At 42.8% G+C, this 22,308-nt stretch overlaps 1 protein-coding gene across 5 annotated transcripts in view; it reads left to right on the top strand.

Annotated features, from left to right (window-relative positions):
- The window catches only part of LOC139271122 (neurocalcin-delta), a 484,215-nt gene extending 466,803 nt beyond the window's left edge, over positions 1 to 17,412 (top strand). For all 5 annotated transcript variants that reach the window (XM_070888489.1, XM_070888488.1, XM_070888490.1 and 2 more), the window contains 2 exons: positions 6,445 to 6,550; positions 12,370 to 17,412. In XM_070888489.1, the coding sequence (XP_070744590.1) occupies positions 6,445 to 6,550; positions 12,370 to 12,467 (204 nt within the window). In that variant the 3' untranslated portion in view covers positions 12,468 to 17,412. The remainder of the gene's footprint in view (positions 1 to 6,444; positions 6,551 to 12,369) is intronic.
- The last annotated feature ends 4,896 nt before the right edge of the window (positions 17,413 to 22,308 follow it).

Genomic DNA, 22,308 nt, shown 5'->3' with positions numbered 1-22,308 from the left:
TCCAACTGTCATAGCTGGGCACAGTGCAGGACCTGGGGAAACCAGAAAAGGAAAAGTGGAGGAAATAACTGGAACAGCACATAACTCAAGCTGCAGAAGACATTTGATACTGAAAGGGTTAAACTGAGGGCCTCCCTCCTAATTCCTCTGATTGCTGACTGCAACCTCTTTAACAGCTGCATGCCATCGCCATAGTGACGATGTCATCAGCTTGACAGTACACTACATCCACTCTGATCCCTAAAGTAATCTCCTTTAAAGTGTTTACAGGCAGCGATCTTTATATAAACCAGTTTCTATATCAGGCTTTGCCTTTGAAGCTGTTCAAAAACCTCTTGTGAATTGAGAGAAAAAACATTTGACCCACTCATTCCAGTGGACCATGTACAGTTTATATTTCATAGCTAAAGAAGATTTTGGATACATTTTATGTTCTAAATATTAAAGTTATCTGTACTCTTGGCAAATTGATGGTAGTCATTGAGCAGAGATATGTCAGAGGGGGACAGTAAATATTTATGATCACCCAGTGTTGGCATCAAGCTCCCCCATGGTCACACATACACAGCAAGCCAGAGGGCAACATTCTCACTATTCAGCGCCATCGTCAGAAACGTTCCCATTGCACCACTCTGAAGTTTTCCTTTTCAAACCACACTCACCACTGCCTTTTTAAAGAAAAATCCAGCAAGTCCAAATCAAACCCAATTTTGGATTTATCACAGGAATCTGAACCTTTAATTTTAGATGGGGCAATAGATTCTTTAGAATGCCTCAAAGAAATCTTAGTGGCTGTTTGGCCATCTCTCTCCCGCAGCCTTTCCTTCTCCATTCTTATTCAAAGAACCAGATCTATAAAGAGCAACGAGCTGCAGCAGAGCAAAGGAATCTGCAACCTGCCTGTACTATTCCCAGGCTGCAGCATGGAAGATGAATAGAAAGATAGAAAGGTCTGTATCATTGAAATGATGCCACGTAAAAGAGCATCAGTGTCCTACGGTATAAGTAATGTGATAAGAGCTTGCGCTGGAAAAATTAACAGTTGTGTCACTCGAGGGGCTATTTAATAGACTTCGAACTGGTTTGTCACATTCCAGGGTTTCTGATTGCACCTCCGTGCTCCTATTGAGTTAAATATAGCTCTCAAGGGGTTAAATTCGCACAACAGCAGAGATGGGGACTGTAATTCAGACGAAGCACCTGAGCCAGAATGCATTAGACAATAAAAGTTAGTTTAGCGATTCCAGTGATCCCAGCATGGAGGTGTCTGCTGAGAATAGACTTGTGGAAGAACAGGCCCTTGATTTGTTTGGTTGACAGACTTACTGACGAATCCTTGAATGGGGGAAGGAGGTGATGACCGCACTCTTCCACATCCTGTGAATACTCAGAGAATGTAGAAGAAGATAGACACACCTGGGCAGTCAGTCAACCAGGTCTGGAGAGGAAGCCTGGCCCAGCAAGCAAAAATATGCTCAACTCGAGGCCAGAGCCAGTCACAAACAGAAGACCAAAGTTAAGTCAGCCCATTAATGGGAGTAGTGTGGTGTATATCATTATTTTTCTTGTCGCGAGGGTTCTGTCATGTTGAGTCAAGGCAAGATTTAATTCTAACCGTTACTCTGTACATTGACTTGTCTGTGAGATTAAAGCAACTTAATTTCAGTTGAATTGTTGCCATTTGACTTTGCCTCTCGGAAACACCAGGGCTAGACTTTCCACTTCACATCTTGGCCTAGTGCCCGTATATCGCCCAAAATGGCCTGCTATCGCCCATTTTGACTGAAAAATGGAAAATTAGGCTGGGACATCGCCGGAAAATTGTCACCCACCTTTCTGCTCACATCGCCGAGATGATTGTCCGCACATCACCCAGCGAAACTTTCGGCACATCGCCGGGCTGATCGCTCGCTGAGAACATCGCCGGAGAAGAGTTGCTTTTCCCGGGCCTTCCGCATTTTGAATGTCAGAGGAAGGGAGGAAGCTGCTTGAACAAAGGGGCTTATATTTGTGAGTTGTTTTAGGGTCTTTTACTGATAGATCCAATCACATTAATACTTATATTTAATCATTATAATAGCTTTTATTTTGGTAGATTTGGCATTTTATTACTAGAAAGGGTATTTATATCAAGTGATAATATTAGTGATAATGATGGGGCCTATAGCTTCTCTGCCATTACTTGTAACTGCTCACACGCTGACATCTGAAAGGGCCAATCCAAGAGGTGGCAAAGTAATGGAGGCGGAGGAGGCGAACGTACAGCTGCCGAACGTACAGGGAAAAGCAATCTTCAACTTGTCTGAAAATGCGCGTCTTGGGAGACTGCGCTTTCGGAAGGAGGTCATCGATGAGATATGCCAGCTCATCAAGGGGGATCTGCAGCCTACCAGCACCATCAGGACCACACTGCCCGTTGAGGTAAAGGTTACTGGCACTATGCATCTGGATCCTTTCAGGTTTCAGCTGGCTGTGGTATCTCTCAGCACGCCACACACTGCTCCATTCGACAGATGACTGAAGCCCTTTACACTCACCGGATAGACTTTATAAGTTTCCCTATGACCAGGGAGGCATAAACCGGGAGGGCTTTGGGTTTCTCGAGAATAGCAGATTTCCCCAAGGTGTAGGGAGCAATAGACTGCACGCACATCGCTCTGAAAGCCCCTTTACAGAACCCAGAGGTGTTTTGTAACCGAAAGGGATTCCACTCCCTGAATGTGCAGCTCGTTGTCGACCACAACCAAATTATCATGGCAGCAAATGCTACATTTCCAGGCAGCATCCATGATGCGCACATCCTGCGTGAGAATGCTATCCCTGACCTGTTTGTCAATCAGCTAGAAGATCACGGTTGGATGCTGGGGGAATAAAGGATATGGTCTTGCCAGTTGGCTCATGAGCCCCCTGTATAATCCCGACGGAAGCCGAGAAGCGTTACAATGAAAGCCACATAACTACACCCAACATTGTCGAGCAGATGCCTGGACCACTCTGGTGGCAGCCTACAGTATCACCGCTGAGTTTATTGTGGTATGTTGGATAACCTAGCTATAAGGAGAGGACAGCAAATGCCAAATGGGGTTGCTGGTCCACCTCCAGAAGGAGTGGAGGTGGAAGAGGCAGACGACAAGGAACATGAAGGAGGCTGGTGAGGACCTCGGGGAGGACAATCAGTCTGGTGATGAATCCATGATCCCACCTCCCCATCCCCTCCCCAGAAGACCAGATAAACCACATGGGGGTTACGCGGCTGCAAAGCTGTTGCACCAGCAGCTCATAAATGAACGCTTTGCATGAACTTACATTGGAGACAGTCACAGTTACGGTTAGACAACAGTTGCATTTGCGCTGAGTTAAGTTTTAGCCTTGCCTGCTCTGGCCTGGCCATTGTTGTACAACAGTTGCATTAATGTTTAGCTTAACTTAACTTATGTTATTGTAAGACAATGTACAACAATTGTTAAATTCAATAAATTCATTTTTAACAACCCCCCCCTCCTCCACCCACCCATTCCCCTCCCCCTTATCTCCAACTATAAACCAACAGTAACAAGATTTTTAAAAATACAACAATAACAGTAATAACAACAATAAAAATAACAACCCCCCCCCCCTCCTACCTGTGGCCACGTTTCCCTCCAGATCCTTCCCCCGCCCGTTTTGGTCCCCAGATACCAAGACATCGCTGGCATGCAGCGGGCAACGGAAAGACTTCCTGCTGTGGTGGGGGTGATGGTGGCACGATCAGCTGTTGGGGGGGTGGTTGGAGGGGAGACGAAGCGGGGGGATCGTCTTCCAAGTAAGAAGGAAGTTCTTCCTCCTAACTCGCTTGAGTGCTGGGCTGGTACTCGGACCGAGCACGACACTTTGGGATGCAGCGAGGTGCGCAGCCAACAGCACATGCTGCAAGGCATTGGTGGCGGCGGTTTGTTCACGCAACTCTGCAAGTGTCTGCCTCGCGACCTCCATATGTTCAGTCGACACCTGTGCAAAGTCCAGCGTGAACTGGTTAAAAGCCTGAAGCTGCTCGCGACTTATCGCAACCGTCTCCTCGCACAGGGGGATCAAGCCCTCCAACCAATCGTTTCAAGGAGGCGAGTGCTGAACTTGCTGACCCGACCTCCGTGGGGTCAGCTTACGCACTATAATGCGCCTCGGTGTTGCCAGTTGCACGCTGCTTGGTCCCGGTGCCTCTTCTGTCTCAATAGTGACCTCCATGGTGGCTGCAGGTTCATCCCACTCTGTGGGATCCAAATGTTCCTCCTCCTCCCCTGGTTCTGTGGTCTCCTCATCCTCCTCCTGTTCCTCCTGTTCTTCAGGTGCAACCTCCACTGACGTCTCTGGTTGACCTTCAAAGCACATTTGAGCTTATTGAGCTTATTAGAACATAAGGGTACACATTACCGAGAGACGTTACATATTAATGCATCATGTGGATTTCACTGCCCCAGAAAGCTTTTGCGGCTGCATCAGTCGCAGATGGACAGAATAAAGGAGTGAGGGTTTATGGGGAGCAAAAAGAGAAGGGGACAGATGGCCAGATGACCATCCCCTGCTCTTATTGCTTCTTATGTTGTCAACCTGAGAGTAGCACAAAGGCTGCATGCATGACATTCGTATATTGCATTATAATTGCAGGACGTTACATTACTTTAAAACTGTTCGACATATTACTCACGAGACGTATAGCAGGGTTCCGCAACACCACGGGTGGTGGCCGACCGACTTTGCTGGCCCACAAGCGCGGCTGCACTTTCCTGAAGGTCAGTGAGGGGTTGCAGCTGAGCAGTGCACCTCTGCTCGCTGCAGTTGTTAGATATCTTCCTCTGCAAACATGAAAAGAGCATGGCATAAGCTAATTGACTGACTAGGTAGTATGGAAACACAACAGTTTCAAACGTTACATGCAAATAGGATCAACAATTGATGCACGGTTGTAACAAAGCTCAGTGTGTTTGGGAGCCACAGCTTGACACAAATATCTCTCTATACTGCAGCAGCCAGAGAGACTTAAAAAGGGCACAGGTTCATAGCCCTGTCCAGACACTAGCAGGGAATATATATATATATATATATATATATGTGTGTATGCATGTATGCATTTATGTTATATATGTAAATAATTTACAACAATTAATTAAATCCAGGAGATTTACTATTATAATTGCAATCTTCATCAATACAATATAAAATCTGTACTTACTCTTGCTGACGCCAGTGTTTTCTGTACTGGTCAGGCCCCCTTGCCTCATGGGACACCGAGGAGGCGATGTCCGATATTTGGGCCTAAATCTTTCTGTAGGCCCAGGGTGGAGGTTTCCCACTGCCACCCTGCGTTAATTCGACCCACCGGGAGTGCACCTCCTGGACGAGGGCCTCATTGGGCTCGTCGGAAAAAGGCCTTGCCCTCTTCCGACCCCCCTCCACACTATCCGATGAGGACATGATGTTCTATATCTTTTATTTATCTTTTTATCTTTTAAATCTCTCTCTCTTTGTTTTATTTATCTATTTTTCAAATCTCTTCTAATCTCTTTAATTTAATTCTTTTTACTCTTTCTCTTCTCTCTCACTCTCTTTCCTCCTCTCCTTTCTCTACACACACACTCTCACTCTCTCTCTCTCTCTCTCTCTCTCTCTTCCCCCCACCCCGCAACGGCCTTCTGCGCATGTGTGGATGACCCCTGACCTGAAACGCGGGAAAAGCTGTCCACCAAAAAAAATAGGGAAGCTTTGGCCTTCCACATCACTGGCCTATCGCTGGGCCCACGTAACATCGCTGGCCTATCGCTTCACCCATTTCACTTTGCTGGCCTATAGCCGAGACGAAAATCACGATCCAAAAAATGGGTGATGTGCCAGCGATCATGAAGGCTGACACATCGCCAAGGCTGGAACATCGCCCATTTTTTGGGCAATAAGCAGCAAAGCGGAAAGTCTAGCCCCTGCTGACTTATTGACTAAAAAGCCATTTGAAATGAATTTGGACTTCAAATACCTTCTGATATAATATGGTTGTTTTTATATTCACATCTGGCCTCGTCTCACTAAAGTGTTTAAAAAGATTGGAGAATCGCACTTGAGCGTATGTGTGAAGACATGACATTCAGTTCAGATCATGAAGGGGTACTATTGTTACACTCCTAGGTTTCACTATTGTATAATTTGGTATTGGGCAATACTGGCACATTCCTGAATGCAAGCCACTTGGACTGCTTATGGGAATGACCAGCCTCACTGAACCGAAAGGCTGGCCCGAAACTTGTAACGGAGCAGATCATCTTCATACTTTCTTAGCCTCAGGAAGGAATATGAAGATTCAGATTTTGCACACCTAAGGCATAAACCACAAACTAGGTTAATATTCAAACTCTGCAGTAGCTGTTGAATAATAGCTCATGTTGATACAAAACTGCTTGATGTACCTTTAATTTTATATAGGCAATCTATAAGATGGTTTCTTCTGTGATGAAGATGCCAGAAGATGAGTCGACACCTGAGAAAAGGACAGAAAAAATCTTCAGACAGATGGACACCAACCGTGATGGTGAGTTCATGGGTTCTCCCTCGGACTTCCTTTTCCATTATCTCCAGTTTTTAACTCTTACAAAATGTCTTCAAACAGTAGCCCATCATTATAATCTTCTCTTGCATTCACACTGGGATACATACAAACACTTAAAATAACTTGATTAATACCACAATTAAAAAGGAATGAAAGGAATTTAGTACAAGCATATTCAGCATTGGTACAGAAGCAGTGCCGGTTGGAAATTATAACCTGTTGTCTATGGCTCTGTTTTTAATAGAGTGCTAACAGAATATGCTGACTTTTAATAGCACACCCCTTTTATAACAAGCTTCTTATACAGCTCCGAGAGTGCATTGTATTTAAGAAAAAGGAAAACAAAAGTTAACCGTAACTATGTTAAATTGATAATTTGGGGGATATTAAGGGAATCAAGGGATATGGGGATAGTGCAGGAAAGTGGAGTTGAGGTGTAGAAGATCAGCCATGGCTTACCCCTCATCCTTAGACTGTGATTCCTGGTTCTGGACTTCCCCTATACCGGGAACATTCTTCCTGCATCTAACTTGTCCAGTCCCGTCATAATTTTATATGTTTCTATGAGATCCCCTCTCATTCTTCTAAATTACAGTGAGTATAAGCCTAGCCGATTGAGTCTTTCTTCATACGTCAGTCTTGCCATCCCGGGAATCAGTCTGGTGACCCTTCGCTGCACTCCCTCAATAGCAAGCACATCCTTCCTCAGATTAGGAGATCAAAACTGCACACAATACTCAAGGTGTGGCCTCACCAAGGCCCTGTACAACGGCAGCAAGACCTCCCTGCTCCTATACTCAAATCCTCTCGCTATGAAGGCCAGCATGCCATTTGCTTTCTTAACTGCCTGCTGTACCTGCATGCCTACCTTCAGTGACTGATGTACCATGACACCCAGGTCTCGTTGCACCTCCCCTCTTACTAATCTGTCACCATTCAGATAATCTGCCTTCCTGTTTTTGCCACCAAAGTGGATAACCTCACATTTATCCACATTATACTGCATCTGCCATGCATTTGCCCATTCACCTAACCTGTCCAAGTCACCTTGCAGCCTCTTGGCATCCTCCTCACAGCTCACATTGCCACCCAGCTTAGTGTCATCTGCAAACTTGGAGATATTACATTCAATTCCTTCGTCCAAATCATTGATGTATATTGTAAATAGCTGGGGGCCCAGCACTGAACCTTGCGATACCCAACTAGTCACTGCCTGCCATTCTGAAAAGGACCCGTTTATTCTCACTCTTTGCTTCCTGTCTGCCAACCAGTTTTCTATTCACGTCAATACATTACTCCCAATTCAATGTGCCTTAATTTTGCACACTAATCTCTTGTGTGGGACCTTGTCAAAAGCCTTTTGAAGTCCAAATACACCACATCCACCGGTTCTCCCTTAGCAACTCTACTAGTTAGATCTTCGAAAAACTCTAGAAGATTTGTCAAGCATGATTTCCCTTTCATAAATCCATGCTGACTTGGACTGATCCTGTCACTGCTTTCCAAATGCGCTGCTATTACATCTTTAATAATTGATTCCAGCATTTTCCCCACCACCGATGTCAGGCTAACCGGTCTATAATTCCCTGTTTTCTCTCCCTCTTTTTTTTAAAAGTGGAGTTATATTAGCTACCTTCCAATCCAAATGTACTGATCCAGAGTCCATGAAATTTTGGAAAATGATCATCAATGCATCACTATTTCTAGGGCCACTTCCTTAAGTACTCTGGGATGCAGACTATAGGGCCTTGGGGATTTATCGGCCTTCAGTCCCATCAGTTTCCCTAACACCATTTACTGACGAATAAGGATTTCCCTCAGTTCCCTCACTTCCTCCTTCTCGCTCGACCCTCGGTCCTCTAGTATTTTCGGGAAGTTATTCATGTCTTCCTTAGTGAAGACAGACCAAAGTATTTGTTCAAATGGTCTGCCATTTCCTTGTTCCCATTATGAATTCACCTGATTCTGACTGCAAGGGACTTACATTAGTCTTCACTAATCTTTTTCTATTCACATATCTATAGAAGCGTTTGCAGTCAGTTTTAATGTTCCCTGCAAGCTTATTCTCATACTCTATTTTCTCCCTCCTAATTAAACCCTTAGTCCTCCTCTGCTAAATTCTAAATTTCTCCCAGTCCTCAGGTTTGCTGCTTTTTCTGGCCAATTTATATGCCTCTTCCTTGGATTTAACACTATCCCTAATTTCCCTTGTTAGCCACGGTTGAGCCAGCTTTCCTGTTTTATTTTTATGCCAGACAGGGATGTACAATAGTTGTAATTCATCCATGTGATCTTTAAATGTCTGCCATTGCTTATCCATTGTCAACCCTTTAAGACTCATTCGCCAGTCTATCCGAGGCAAATTACGTCTCATACCATCGAAGTTTCCTTTCTTTAAGTTCAGGACCGTAGTCTCTGAATTAACTGTGTCGTTCTCCATCTTAATGAAGAATTCTACCATATTATGGTCACTATTCCCCAAGGGGCCTCGCACGACAAGATTGCTAATTAATCCTATCTCGTTACACAAGATCCAGTCTAGGATGGCCTGTTCTCTAGTTGGTTCCTCGACATATTGGTCTAGAAAACCATCCCTGATACACTCCAGGAAATCCTCCTCCACAGTATTGCTACCAGTTTGGTTAGCCCAATCAATATGTAGGTTAAAGTCACCCATGATAACTGCTGTACCCTTATTGCACGCTAATTTCCTGTTGGTGCCATCCCTAACCACCCTACTACTGTTTGGTGGTCTGTACACAACTCCCACTAACGTTTTCTGCCCTTTGGTGTTTCACAGCTCTACCCATATAGATTCCACATCATCCAAGCTAATGTCCTTTCTTACTATTGCGTTAACCTCCTCTTTAACCAACAACGCTACCCCACCTCCTTTTCCTCCCTGTCTATCCTTCCTGAATGTTGAATACCCCTGGATGTTGAGTTCCCAGCCTTGGTTACCCTGGAGCCATGTATCTGTAATCCCAATTACATCATACCCGTTAACAGCTATCTGCGCAGTTAATTCGTCCACCTTATTCCGAATGCTATCCTGAAGAGGTTCGGTACTACAGAACCCTTTTTAGTAGCAGCTCAAGTGGACTTTTTTTCATGTATGAGCCTTTGAGCATTGGCAGGCTAGTCAATCATGGGGAAAAGTACTGGCCCATACTCATGCCCTCATCCATTGTGCACACATGAACCCTTTCCAGCAGGGGCCACTGAAGAGCAATCAGGAATGGGAACCTTCGCTGATTCCAATCATGAGCACACCCCAGCTGAGATCATCCAAGACCAGATGCCTTTGGAACTCTATGCATCCTTTACAAATCAGAGAGTGTCACACTGCAAGTGTTATCAGACTGTAATTTCTAGTGCTTCACCGCCTGGTTTCTCAGCGGTATTGGCCGTTTTGGGCGAGAACCAGGTCGGCGCAAAATTCCCCAGCTGAGTTCCGCCAGCAGTTTCAAAGTACTGCTGGGGAGCAGACTGCCGGCGTACAGCGTCTTCAGATCGTCCTGGCGTGATTTTTGGCTCAGCGGTGACCCATAGGTAAGTTGGGGATTAAAAGCCACCCACGAGAATCAGCGGAGCTTTGGCGGTAGGTAAGTAGCCCTATAAGAAAAAGGTAAGTAATTGGTTTTTTACTAATTATTTTTAAATTCTCTGTAGTGATTTAAGCGAAAAGGGTCTTGAGAATGTTTTTATGATTTTTTTATTTTATGTTTTTTGAAAAAAATTGTTTTTGTTTTTCTCCTCCTAGCAGCCTCGGGTGTAAATTTATTAATTATCGCCCATTTTCTTTAAGAACCGTCCAATCAGCCTAAGATTCCATTTTTTCGCCAAGAATCGGGGTGCAATGCCCATTTTTTTCACTGGGCGGATTTTTTTCTTTTTTGGGGGGAATTTTTCACCGGCGATAATTTTGGGAATCTTAGCGTTATTTTGGGCGGCAATTGGGGGCTGGCTTATTGTTTGTAAATTCTCGCCCTGTATGTTTAAGGATTAATATCACAGGTGAGCTTGATGCTTACTCCATGAGCCATCCATATAGATGCACTTCTAGCAAGATCAGGAGCAGGAAACCTGGCTATCTTTTTCCTCTCCCTAGTTTGGGACACAAAGGTTGTCCCCCGCATCTAATGCTGCAGAGAACAGCTAACTCTGTACAGATCTGAGACCAAAGGGGTAATTTATCTGATTTTTTTCATGAGCACTGTTACGATTTTGGCCTTCTCCTCCAACTTTTACCTTGCATTCTCAGCAGAAAAGTATTTTTATAAATAGATAAACTGTCCAACGATCTGAAACTTGCATCCTTAATTGTGGTCTGAGTAGCATAGCATGTTGTAGGACTAACTTAACTATGGTATAATGCACCCATGTGGAATACCCCATGCTTTTTCCTGTCTACTATGTAAGACAGTAAATACCACAGACTCAGAACATCACTTTCAGGCTAAAACTAATGATCATTTTTTAAATTTAAGATAATTAAACAGAAGTGGACTGAAGCAACATGTTGCTGATAGTAGAAAATAATAACAAAATAGCCACAGGAATTAAAATATCCTTTCCAGAATGCATTTTGTAAACAATTTATTACACAGTAAGGTATTTTGATAAAATAATCTTTCATAAACTTTCACTGATGTGATTCTGTACGTGGGTAACACAATCTCATATTGGCCCATGAAGTTCAATGTCAATTCCAGAAACTGAACTGAAGATGGTGAAAAAAGGTGCCGTATATATTCCAGGCCAACATACAGTCAATCAATCATCTTTTTGCATTCCATGCTAATGAGAAAATTGGATTGATGTATTAAACAACCTACATTTAAGTAAAGTCCCCTTGATGGTTCAGCCATTTAGATGTAAAAAATTTGTCTGTAAACTTACATAATTTAACATTTCCCAGCAACTGAAACCACATCTATGCCTGACTGGCATGATTTAGAATCTATAAATAAAGTACCCATTGTCTTTAAAATGACCAATAATTTGATCAGCATCTCAAAACCACATTTCTCTATCTTGATTAATCTGCAGCTCAAAGAACCTGCCTGTCATTTTCAACATCTGCTCTGCATTTTGAAGTTGAGTAGGAAAAAGCAGCTTCCATCCTAACTGTGGTTATTTTTAAAACACATTTACCCCATATATCTACGATGATATGAAATATATAATACAATGGTCAGCTAAATCATCACAATTGCAACCATGAGGAGGAGACATGAGGATGAGGGGAACATCTGCCTAACATATTTTGATATGGGTTATAGCTCCCTTTTTTTCTTCCTCCAAACCCATAATTACTCCTGATGTTTCCCCCAACTCTTTATATGTGGTTGCACATCTAGTATAATTCAGTACCTAGCCCTACAGTGCATAGACCTACTTGGGCATCAGGAGAGGCCTTCTCCCTCATTCTTAACAGGCAAGATATTTCACTTGGAAATGCCCTGCTGGTGATCTGGATTGATTCATGGTATTGGGACCATGTGGCAACATGGGGTGAGAGGTGAAATAAGATTTGAGTACCTATTTTTGCAGTTCAATGATGGAAAGGATTTTCCTGAAATACATAGTTATGACTGACGCTGCTCAGCGAAACAGAGTGACTGTTCTGATACATTTTTTCAAACAGTTTTATTAAAAACGTTACTTAAAAGATTGTGCTCGGAATAATCAGTACTTCACTATACAGCATCTGTCCGTTCATCTGTACTTTCCACTCTTCCAGTCAGTTTGATGCATCTTAATGACTTATGTTAGAAATTCTTCTTCTTTTATTCTAGGAAAGCTATCCCTTGAAGAGTTCATCCGAGGTGCTAAAAGTGATCCTTCCATCGTCCGTCTCCTTCAGTGTGATCCCAGCACTGCTGGTCAATTCTAATTCCAAAATGAAGAAAATGACATTTTAGTGTGGCTGTGTTTCTGCTTCCTGCCATTACATCACCGGTGGCTCGGTCACCTCTTCATGGCCAAATCTGCCATCTTTTAGCCCTGTTTGCTTTTTAATTCTGAATTTGTAAATGACTGTTTAATTAAACACTGTGTTTGGAAATATTACAGAACCTTTTTTTTCAGCTGTGTGAATGTATTGTTACAATAATTGTATTTACTTTGATCAGAAATTTCTTAGATATTTGATATTTTAAATTTGAACTAGAGACAAGGAAGTAGTTTATACGGCTTTGATTTTATTTCTATTGAAGAAGGACTTGTAGCCTTATGTCTCTTAATCGCAGAACTGGAAGCGAGCAGATACTTGCGTCTGTGAGAGACATGTCCTTGCAAATCAAACGCCAGTTACTCTTCATCCCACTGAGAGAAAGCAAAGTTGCCAATGTTGTTAAAAGTAAGCAGAAGTCAGTCAGGTGAATGTTTATGTTATAGCCCTTGTATGAGAGCGTTAATACTCTAAGTATATGGGAGTTAATCGATCGCAGTGTTGTTAGAATGAAAAGAGTGGGTCTATTATAAATGTGAGATCCAATTCCTGATGATGGGGGTACTCATTTATTGGAGCTGGAGCTGCCTTCTGCTAAACTTCAGTTAGATGAAGCCATAATCTGGCAAATATAAGTTTAAAGAATTATAGAGGAAAAACAATCAGGATTATTCTGCACCCCTATTATAAAACTCTCTGTCATAAGGCTGCTGGAGCTTCACTGACAATATTTTCATGTCACACTTTATGCTATACTGGTCGCTCCCCGTGACATTGCACACTGGGTGAAACCTTCAACTTCAGCGGGGGTGTAAAACTGGCAGTAGTGGATAGGCCGCCCATTATACAACTTGCTTCCTTTTCTTTTCCATTGCCGAAGTTGAAAGTTTTGCCCAGGGAGTCGAGAGCAAGTGTAGTCTTCAGGTGAAGTGAGCAAGAGATAATTGGACCAGGGCACGCAGACACAATTCAGTCTCCATTTTAAAGTCTGTACTTGTTTTTATATAATACCTTGATTTTATATTATTTATAGTTAAATAACAAAACTTGCAGCAATTTGGGAAGTAGAGTTGGTTGAAGCGTCGGAGTCTCTCTGTAATACATGCTGAGAGAGACAAAGCTACAGTGCCACCACTTGTGGGAGGTTGTAATTATCGTGTGATAAGTTTACATGGGCAGAGTCCATTATAAATGTGGACATAGGAATTTATCATGGAAAAAATTGGCACAGGAATAAGTGCATGTAGATGTAAGATTTTTAATATATTATCGTTCATAGGATATTTACTGTAGTGCTTGCCTCATTATAACACACAAATGATTGGTTTCTTTATTCATGATGTAATAATGGTAGAGTGTATCTGCATCCTAAACAAATCTTTTGTTTTCTTTCAAGTCTAATCTGCCAGATCAATCAAACAGTTTATAACATGTTCATATGTCTTAGTGTGACAATTTAACCCAGCGCTACTCACTCACTACTTCTCAAGGGCCATAGTCCCAAACAGCAACTTACTAATGGGACGGTCTCGCATAGAATATGGACTGAGGATAGACAGACTGGGATACGCACTGGTGCAACAGGGAAAACAATTCAGAAGTTATAGTTCAGAAACCTAATGGGGTAAATGGATTGGTGTAGAGAAAGCTTCTACATAGCACTTAAATTTAGCGCTGTCATTGGATGCAGATAAAAGCTTTTCTTGCCACAGTTATATCTCACATCAATCAGCATTCAATTAATAATGCTTGACTTTTTAATCGGTAGACCAGTGGGTAAGTTGAGAATCACATGCCCACAGCTCAGTCTCAGAGATTGGCAGCTCTGTTTGTGACTGAAGTCACATCTAATTTATAAAGCTCTGTTACTGAGTATTCAGATAATAATTGGTGGCCAAACTGCCAACAAGAAACGTCTTTGTATTAGTACCTGCCTGGTTACGTTCATATTAGTGTTGCAAGTACTGAATTGCTTCTTCGAATGCTATGAATAAGTGCTGTATGTTGGCATACAACATTAAAGGAGAAACACTAGTCATTTAAAAAGTAATTGGTTTCTGTAGTCTACCTGCAAACAAATTCCTTCGGCAAGTTTTTGAACTGCATGTTGCTTATAATGTTGCTCTTCTGTCTTCACTGCATTCTGGGTAGGAAGACATCACCATGGCCAGCTTATGCTATGTAGCTATGCTGTGTAAACTTTCTATAACATTTTGGCTTGAAAATAAGCAAGATATTTACTGGGATTTTGTTTGCGAGTATATTGCTAAAATGTGTTTTTTGCATTTTGTCCAAAATGGGGACAGTGCTCCCTTTTTAAATTGTGTGTCTCTTGTGTGACGGTTTCCATTTGTACATTGGACAAGGTAATCCGAAGGTTTACAAGTGTAGAATTCCAATCAGTAGTTCTCAAGATAAGAATCACTTTCTCTGTTTGTAGTGTATTAGTGAGATAACAATTATGTCAGTGAATCTCTTCAAATATTTTATTAGTTAATTTTAATATAATAATATGCATGTACCTTCCTGTAATAACAGGAATAGAGATTTTAACGTTATATTGTATGAGGAAAATCAAAGGACAATACACTACTATTTGTGAAATTCATTTTTGAAAGCTTTGAATCTCAAGGAAAGTAGTGATGACAAGTCAGCCACTTTTAAACCTGTATCTTTCATAACTATTGGGTGAGATTGATCACGTTTACAAATTCATGCTGATGCACAAAGATGTTGTTAAAATGATGTTTTCCAAACTGATTAAATTAAACTGTTCCATTGTTTCCTCACACAATAGCATCAATTTTCCTATATAAATGAGTTCTTAGTTTCACTGCGAATGGGGGGTGGGCAGCTTCTCAGTACAACGGTATTGTAATGTTGGAGAAAACAAATTGGCATTTAAAGGTGCAGCAATGAAATAGTTACAAACTACTTATTTTTAATCTTAAAGTTATGATGTCATTTTGGATTATATATTTTTTTCAATCTACAGTTAAAGGGAAAGGTCATCCGTGCTTTTGAGCTGTGAAAACCTGAAAGAGTTTTGTGTCATGATGATACCACATTTACAAGTAACATGGCAGTGTTTTTGAAACGTGAGATTTTTCCAATGCTGATTCTGTTGTTCGTCACATGTTTGTCAACAGAACCGGAAAGCCTTCTGAGCAATTGTAGAGAGGTGACACTGGTCCTTTAAATCAGTATTAGTGGTTGCCTACATGGAGTGGGTGACTTGTCTCAACTATTTTTCCGTCAGGAAATATATTTTGTAACCAGCAAGGAACATAGGAATAGGAGGAGGCCATTCAACTCCGCGAGCCTGTTCTGCCATTCAATTAGATTATGGCTGATCTGTATTTTAACTCCATCCATCTGTCTTGGTTCTGTAACCCTTAATACCCTTGTCTAACAAATATCAATCTTAGTTTTAAAATTTTCAGTTAATCCCCTGCCTCAACAGCTTTTTAGGGGAGAGAGTTCCAGATTTTCACTACCCTTTGTGTGAAGAGGTTTCCTGACATCACCCCTGAACGGTCGCGCTCTAATTTTAAGGTTATGCCGCGTTGTTCTGGATTCTCACCAGGGGAAATAGTTTCTATCTACCCCTATCAAGTCCTTCAATCATCTTAAACACCTCAATTAGATCACCCCTTAATCTTCTATAGCTAAATTTAAAATCTTATTTGTGACTCACCCATCTCCCTCTCAAACCCAATATCGAATTCAATCATATTGTAGTCACTGTTAGCCATTGTCTTCGGTCCCCGCCACAAACTCCGTTCTCAAGCCATCGATTCCATCCTCTCCCTGGCAACTGTCTGAGGCTGAAACAGACTGTTCTCAACCTTGCTGTCATATTTGACCCTGAGATGAGCTTCTGACCATATATCTACACCATCACTAAAACAGCCTATTTCCACCTCCATAACATCGCCCAACTCCATCCCTGCCTCAGCTCATCTGCTGCTGAAACCCTCATTCACTTTGTTGCCTCTAAACGTGACTATTCCAATGCATTCCTGACCGGCTTCCCACTTTCTACCCTCCCTAAACTTGAGGTCATCCAAAAGTCTGCTGCTTGAGTCCTAACTCGCACCAAATTCCGTTCAGCCATCACCCCTGTGCTCGTTGACCTACATTAGCTTCCGGTTAAGCAACGCCTCGATTTTAAAATCCATAATCCTTGTTTTCAAATCCCTCCATGGCTTCACCCCTCGATAACTCTAATCTCCCCCAGCCCTACAACCTTCCGAGATATTTGCACTCCTCCAACTTTGACCTCATAAGCATCCCTGATTTTAATCACTCCACCATTGGTGGCCAAGGTCCACCAACTGCCAAGGCCCGAAGCTCTGGAATTCCCTCCCTAAACGTCTCCGCGTCTCTGACTCTCTCCTACTTTAAGATGCACCTTAAAACCTACCTCATTTGCCCTTATGTCTCCTTAAGTGGCTCGGTGTGTAAATACATTAAAGGCACTGTAAAAATACAAGTTGTTCTTGATTATTGACTAATTCAAACTCATAACTCAGTGCACAATCTATTATGGCCTGTTCTCTTGTTGGTTCAAAAACACATTGTTCCAGAAAATTATCTCAAATGCTCTCAAAAAATTTGTCGCCTTTGGAATTCAAGCTGTTGTGCTTCTCCCAGTCTACGTGAAAATTAAAGTCTCCCATTATTACCACTCTGTTTTTGCAACAAGCTTCTCTGATCTTCATGTTTATGCATCCCACTACTTCTACACTGCTATCAGGAGGTCTGTAGACAAATCCCACCAAAGTCTTTCATCCTTTTCTATTCCTCAATTCTACCGAGAGCGTTTCTATTGCCTGCTCACTCATCCTACTGATAGCCCCTCTTTCCAAAGACCTTGGGGGCGAAATTGCCCTTTTTTTTAGCCCCGTTGGCACCTCCGGTGGGCACTAACGGGGTGGAGGAGACTTTTCGCCTGTGGGGGGGGAGGGGGGAGGTGGTGCCCGGGAGTTTGCAGCCAGTGATGGCGTCATCGCCGTGCACGGTGACCCCTCACCGCCATGCAACGATCCCTTAGCGCCCTGCGGGGAAAATTTGCCCTGGGGTCCGCGAGACTGGCGCGAGCGGATGTCAACATCACGTCCACTCTCTGGGCCTCCCGAAAGCGAAAGCCAGTGCCCTGGGCCGCCATCTTTTTTTCCCTGCCGACTCTCGGGTTGGCTCTACGATGGCAGCCCTGACATGGTCCGGGCCGCCATCGTGCAGCCCGGCACTTCATTTTGGGAGTTTTTTGGCTTTGGGAGTGGGAGGATAGCTGGCCAATATTTTCTGCTTCTGATCTTTATCCAGTGTTCCACTAGAAAGTGTGTATATCTGAACATCATTTCAGGAAAAGAGCAGGCTTGGTAATAAGGGCTCAATGGTTGAATAGTTCACCGATACTTGATGTCACTTTGGCAAGGCTCCTGGCTCCTGTGGAATTGTATCGCAGCAGCAATAACTGGGGAGAAAATCAGAAGGAAAAATAGAGGCAAGAAAAAATTCTCAAGCTGAGTCAAATTGTATTTTTGTCCAGAGACTGTTACGTTCGTGAGACTGTTTGCCATTTTAGTTCTTGCCTGAATTACTTTGTATTACTGCTTCATACTACATAGAATTACATAGAACTTACAGCGCAGAAACAGGCCATTTGGCCCAATTGCTCCATGTCAGTGTTTATGCTCCACACGAACCTACTTCATCTAACCCTTCTCCCATATGTGCTAATCTAGCTTCCCCTTAAATGTATCGACGCTAATCGCCTCAACTACTTGTGGTGGCGAGATCCACAATCTTACCACACTCTGGATAAAGAAGTTTTTCCTGAATTTCCTATGGGATTTATTAGTATCATATTTATGGTCCTTAGTTTTGATCTCCCCCACGAGTGGACTGATGAACTGTACAACCCTGCCCTCTCTGAGATTGGTGACCAACTCCTGTGCCGATCGCCCACCTGTGAGCCTGCCCTGTCTCCAGTGTGAGACCAGGCCATGTATATCTCACATCTCCATGGAGCAGTAGGAACTACCATCCTCTGCAGAAATCTTAAAAATATTCCTCATTATTATGTGAGGTCTCTATCCCTACTTAAAACTCTGCCACATGCTACAACCAGCCCTTTTAATTGTGTGGAGTTTGAAGTAGAGATTACCGATGTGTTGGATAAGTTTCTTTCAGAACAGGAGCCACTATGCCCTTCCTCCCTACCTGGTATAATGTTAGTATCATTTAAAATAGCTGGAAACACTCAGCAGGTCAGGCAGCATCTGTGGAGAGAAAAATAGAGATAATGGTCATAATTCTGCCTCCCTCGGTGGGTCTGGTGCAGGAGGTTAGCGTGGCAGGTCGCGATCCCGCTGCTGGCTACATCCCGCTTCCGAAAAAGGCTTTGCCTAAATAGGGCAGATTAAGCACGCCCATCGCGTTACCCGGCTGAATTACATGGAGAAGGCCTGGTGATGTCATTCATGATGCGTTTTCAGCCAGGATCTTTAAAGGAACTTTGGCCACATTACATTTGACGTTTAATCTAATATAGTGCTGTCAGTGCATTACGGCATTGGAGTGCTGCAAACACTGACCATGAAAACACAGAAACAATGGGCTGCACCCAGGTTCTCCGATGACTCCCTCCATATGCTTATGGACGGAGTCAGAGCATGCAGGGAGGTCCACTTCTCTTCCGATGGGCGGAAGAGACCTCCCCAGGACACCAACACCCTGGTTGCAGATTGCAGAGGATGTTACAAGCAGGGATGTGATGAGGAGAACCTGGGTGCAGTGCCGCAAACGTTTCAATGAACTCATTAGATCAGGAAACGTTAGTACAAAGCCACACTCAACTTCATCCTGCTGTGCCTCTCATCACATCCCCATCACTCTGCCTTCCCTCCCCTACTCCTGCACATCCTTACACCAACATACCTTGCACATCCACCCATCCCTCTCTATCTACATTATCACATCCCCATCTCACTAGCCACCCCTCACACTTGCCCTCATCCAAGTGCAATCATACCAACTAACAACACACAAGGGTAGCTGTTTGAGTGTTTTATCCAATGTTTATGTAAAGTTTCTGTTAGTGTACGAAAATATTTATTTTCAACACCTTCAGGTCTTGGATAGACTTATGTGTACCTTTGGAAATAGCTTAGTGAGTTGCAGTGACTAGTGAGACATAACAGTACCCCTCGCAATAGTGATAGTGTGAAAGGAATGGCTTGGTTATTGTAGGGATGCTTTATGGTGTTGATGTAGGGTGTTGTCAACCTGGCATATCATGGGACAGCCATATGGGTGTACAGCGTAAAGTTAATTAAATCTGGCCGCGATGAGGCCATCCATGGCCTCCCAGGTAGCAATGTGCTCGAGTGTTACTGTCCTGTGCAGCATCGGGTGATTGCAGAGAAGGTTGGTGGTGTTGTTGGTGCTGCTGGTGTTTGGGCTCATCGTGGTCCAATTCTGAGGACAAAGGTGAGACAGTATAAATGGTACCCATGTTGATGGAATAGATGGGAGGAGCATTCTGTCAATGATGAGAGAGTTCTTCCAATGAGGTGAGACTGGAAGGAGACTTTGCTGGAAATGGACTGAGCAACAACTTTAGTCTGAGGAAAGTGATCATCTGTCAGGTGGGAGCTTTTATGTACATTTGATGCTGTCAAGTAATCAGCTGGAGCAATGGCCACGGAACTCCCACCTCAAGTTGACAGACTTGGTTCCCGAGCTGCGTGAATCCCGTGGCATTGCAGGTAAATTTAAAATGTAGGGGGATAAAAGCTCTTGAGTGCCTGTAAACTACCTGATAATGATTTAAATTAGGTCACACGCCGTTGCCAGTCGGGTCAGGTCGGCTCCGCGATAACAAATGCGCCTGGGGAAAAGGCATGTGGGGATGGGACCCGCTGTCAAAACTACCAACATTCCCACCTGACCTGCCATCAATTGTGCCCGCTACCACCATGGAAAATTCCACCCAATGTTTCAGGTCGAAATGTGTTCCCAACATTTTTTGTTTCTATTTCAGATTTCCAACATCAGCATTTTACTTTTATTTTAGTGTCATTTAATCTACCTCTTCTCGATATCATCTAATTACTGAATTTTTTGGCCTTTTTTCCACTCTAGCTAAATGGTGCTCAAGCTCACATTTTAAGCCAGATTCATACTTGCAGCCTTTATGGCAACATTTCCAATGAAGGTGCCAAATTCAGTTTTGTGCAAGTTAAACTTACCTAGAAATCTCTCGGACTGGGAGAACCTGATCCTTTTAATATATTTTAGCTCGTCCACGACAGAGTAAAATGCCTCTTCCTGCATTGCCAGATGTTGGTGATGAACTTAAGGATGGTTTCACGGAATCCCTCTAACACTTGCCTACTTAATTAGCTGAACCAGAAGCGATTCCAAACGTGTGTGTGTGTGTGTGTGTATGTGGGGGGGGGGGGGGGGGGGACCTAAACCAACAAATGGGATGCAGTAGTTTGTTTGAAAACTTTTTTCAATACATTTACAATATGGATGGTGTTAATAGCTAATATAAGATACAACTCTTGCTCAGTTGCCCATTGACTTCCATCTATTTTTATTCCCCAGTTATAAATCTTACTGCATTCATATGTGTCTCTCTGTCAAGGGTTTATGTTCCGACAGTATTCTTTTTCCTTTATAATTAATCTTTTTATTTCCCTCCACATAGTTTCTTCTTAATGCAAATTTCTCCCCGCCGAGAGGGCTGGCTGGAGCCGAGCTCAGTAGGAGTTGAAAGTGGCTAAGTGTGCCCACTGTGATTCTGTCTTTTTCCCCATTGTATCTTCCCATAGTAGAATAGTTGTGACCGGGAGCTTAGCACGTGGTGAGTTACAGCCATGCCAATTACAGCATTACCTGAGAAGAAAGCTAAGAAAAGTTGCAACTCGTGTCTCTTTTTAAATTACTTTATTGAACATTAATGTTTTGCACACAATTTAATGGAGTACCTGTTTCTTTTTTTATTCACTTAAAATACTGAGAATGTTTACTGAATGCCCTTCCCTACTGATACAATTCTGATTTGTTTTTTTAACATCTTACAATGATGAATTTTGCCGAATACTATTTGTAAAGAAATCCCACCGTGATAAATTTTACTGAAGAGACACTAAGGTCAAAAGCACCCAAAGTGGTAATGCGAAAGCTAATGGACAGGGTCAAAGGTTATGAAGGGGGCGCAGTTGAGTACAAATTCCACTCTTACCACTGCTCTTTAGTTGGTATAGCAGAGTAGGTCATTGTTGTTTATAAAGATTCCAAAACTATACAGTATACTTCTGGCTATATACGGGAAGTGGATATGGAATGAGGAGTAATCAAACTTAATGACCATACTAATAACTGCCCTTCCCCCTTGAAAAACAGATCTGTGACAACTGAACTAGAAAAATTCCTAATGGTCAGTCACATACACATTTAAAAAGAAACAAATTAAATGTGCTAGTGGAAACCATGTCTTGCTCAAATCAGGTTTCTGTGCTGGCCAAAATAAACTGGGCTGATGGATTTGCTTTCTATAGGAACTACGCAATGATTGTTTAATGCATTCTTGTACAGTACCTCACAGGAGCGGAAATTATTTTCAGTTTAATATTAATAAAATGTACACTAAGTACAGAGGCAATCCGATGCTAAGCATTTCAGCAGCGTTATGAACATGCATCTGTAGGGAGGAATGCACTGTGTGCAGTTCACTGACTGACTTCTGTTGTAGGGCATTCCTTCAGCC

Source organism: Pristiophorus japonicus, chromosome 1, assembly GCF_044704955.1.
Source record: "Pristiophorus japonicus isolate sPriJap1 chromosome 1, sPriJap1.hap1, whole genome shotgun sequence".
NCBI lineage: Eukaryota > Metazoa > Chordata > Chondrichthyes > Pristiophoridae > Pristiophorus > Pristiophorus japonicus.
Note: the sequence above shows the minus strand (reverse complement) of the source record. Positions and strands in the feature narration are given on the sequence as shown.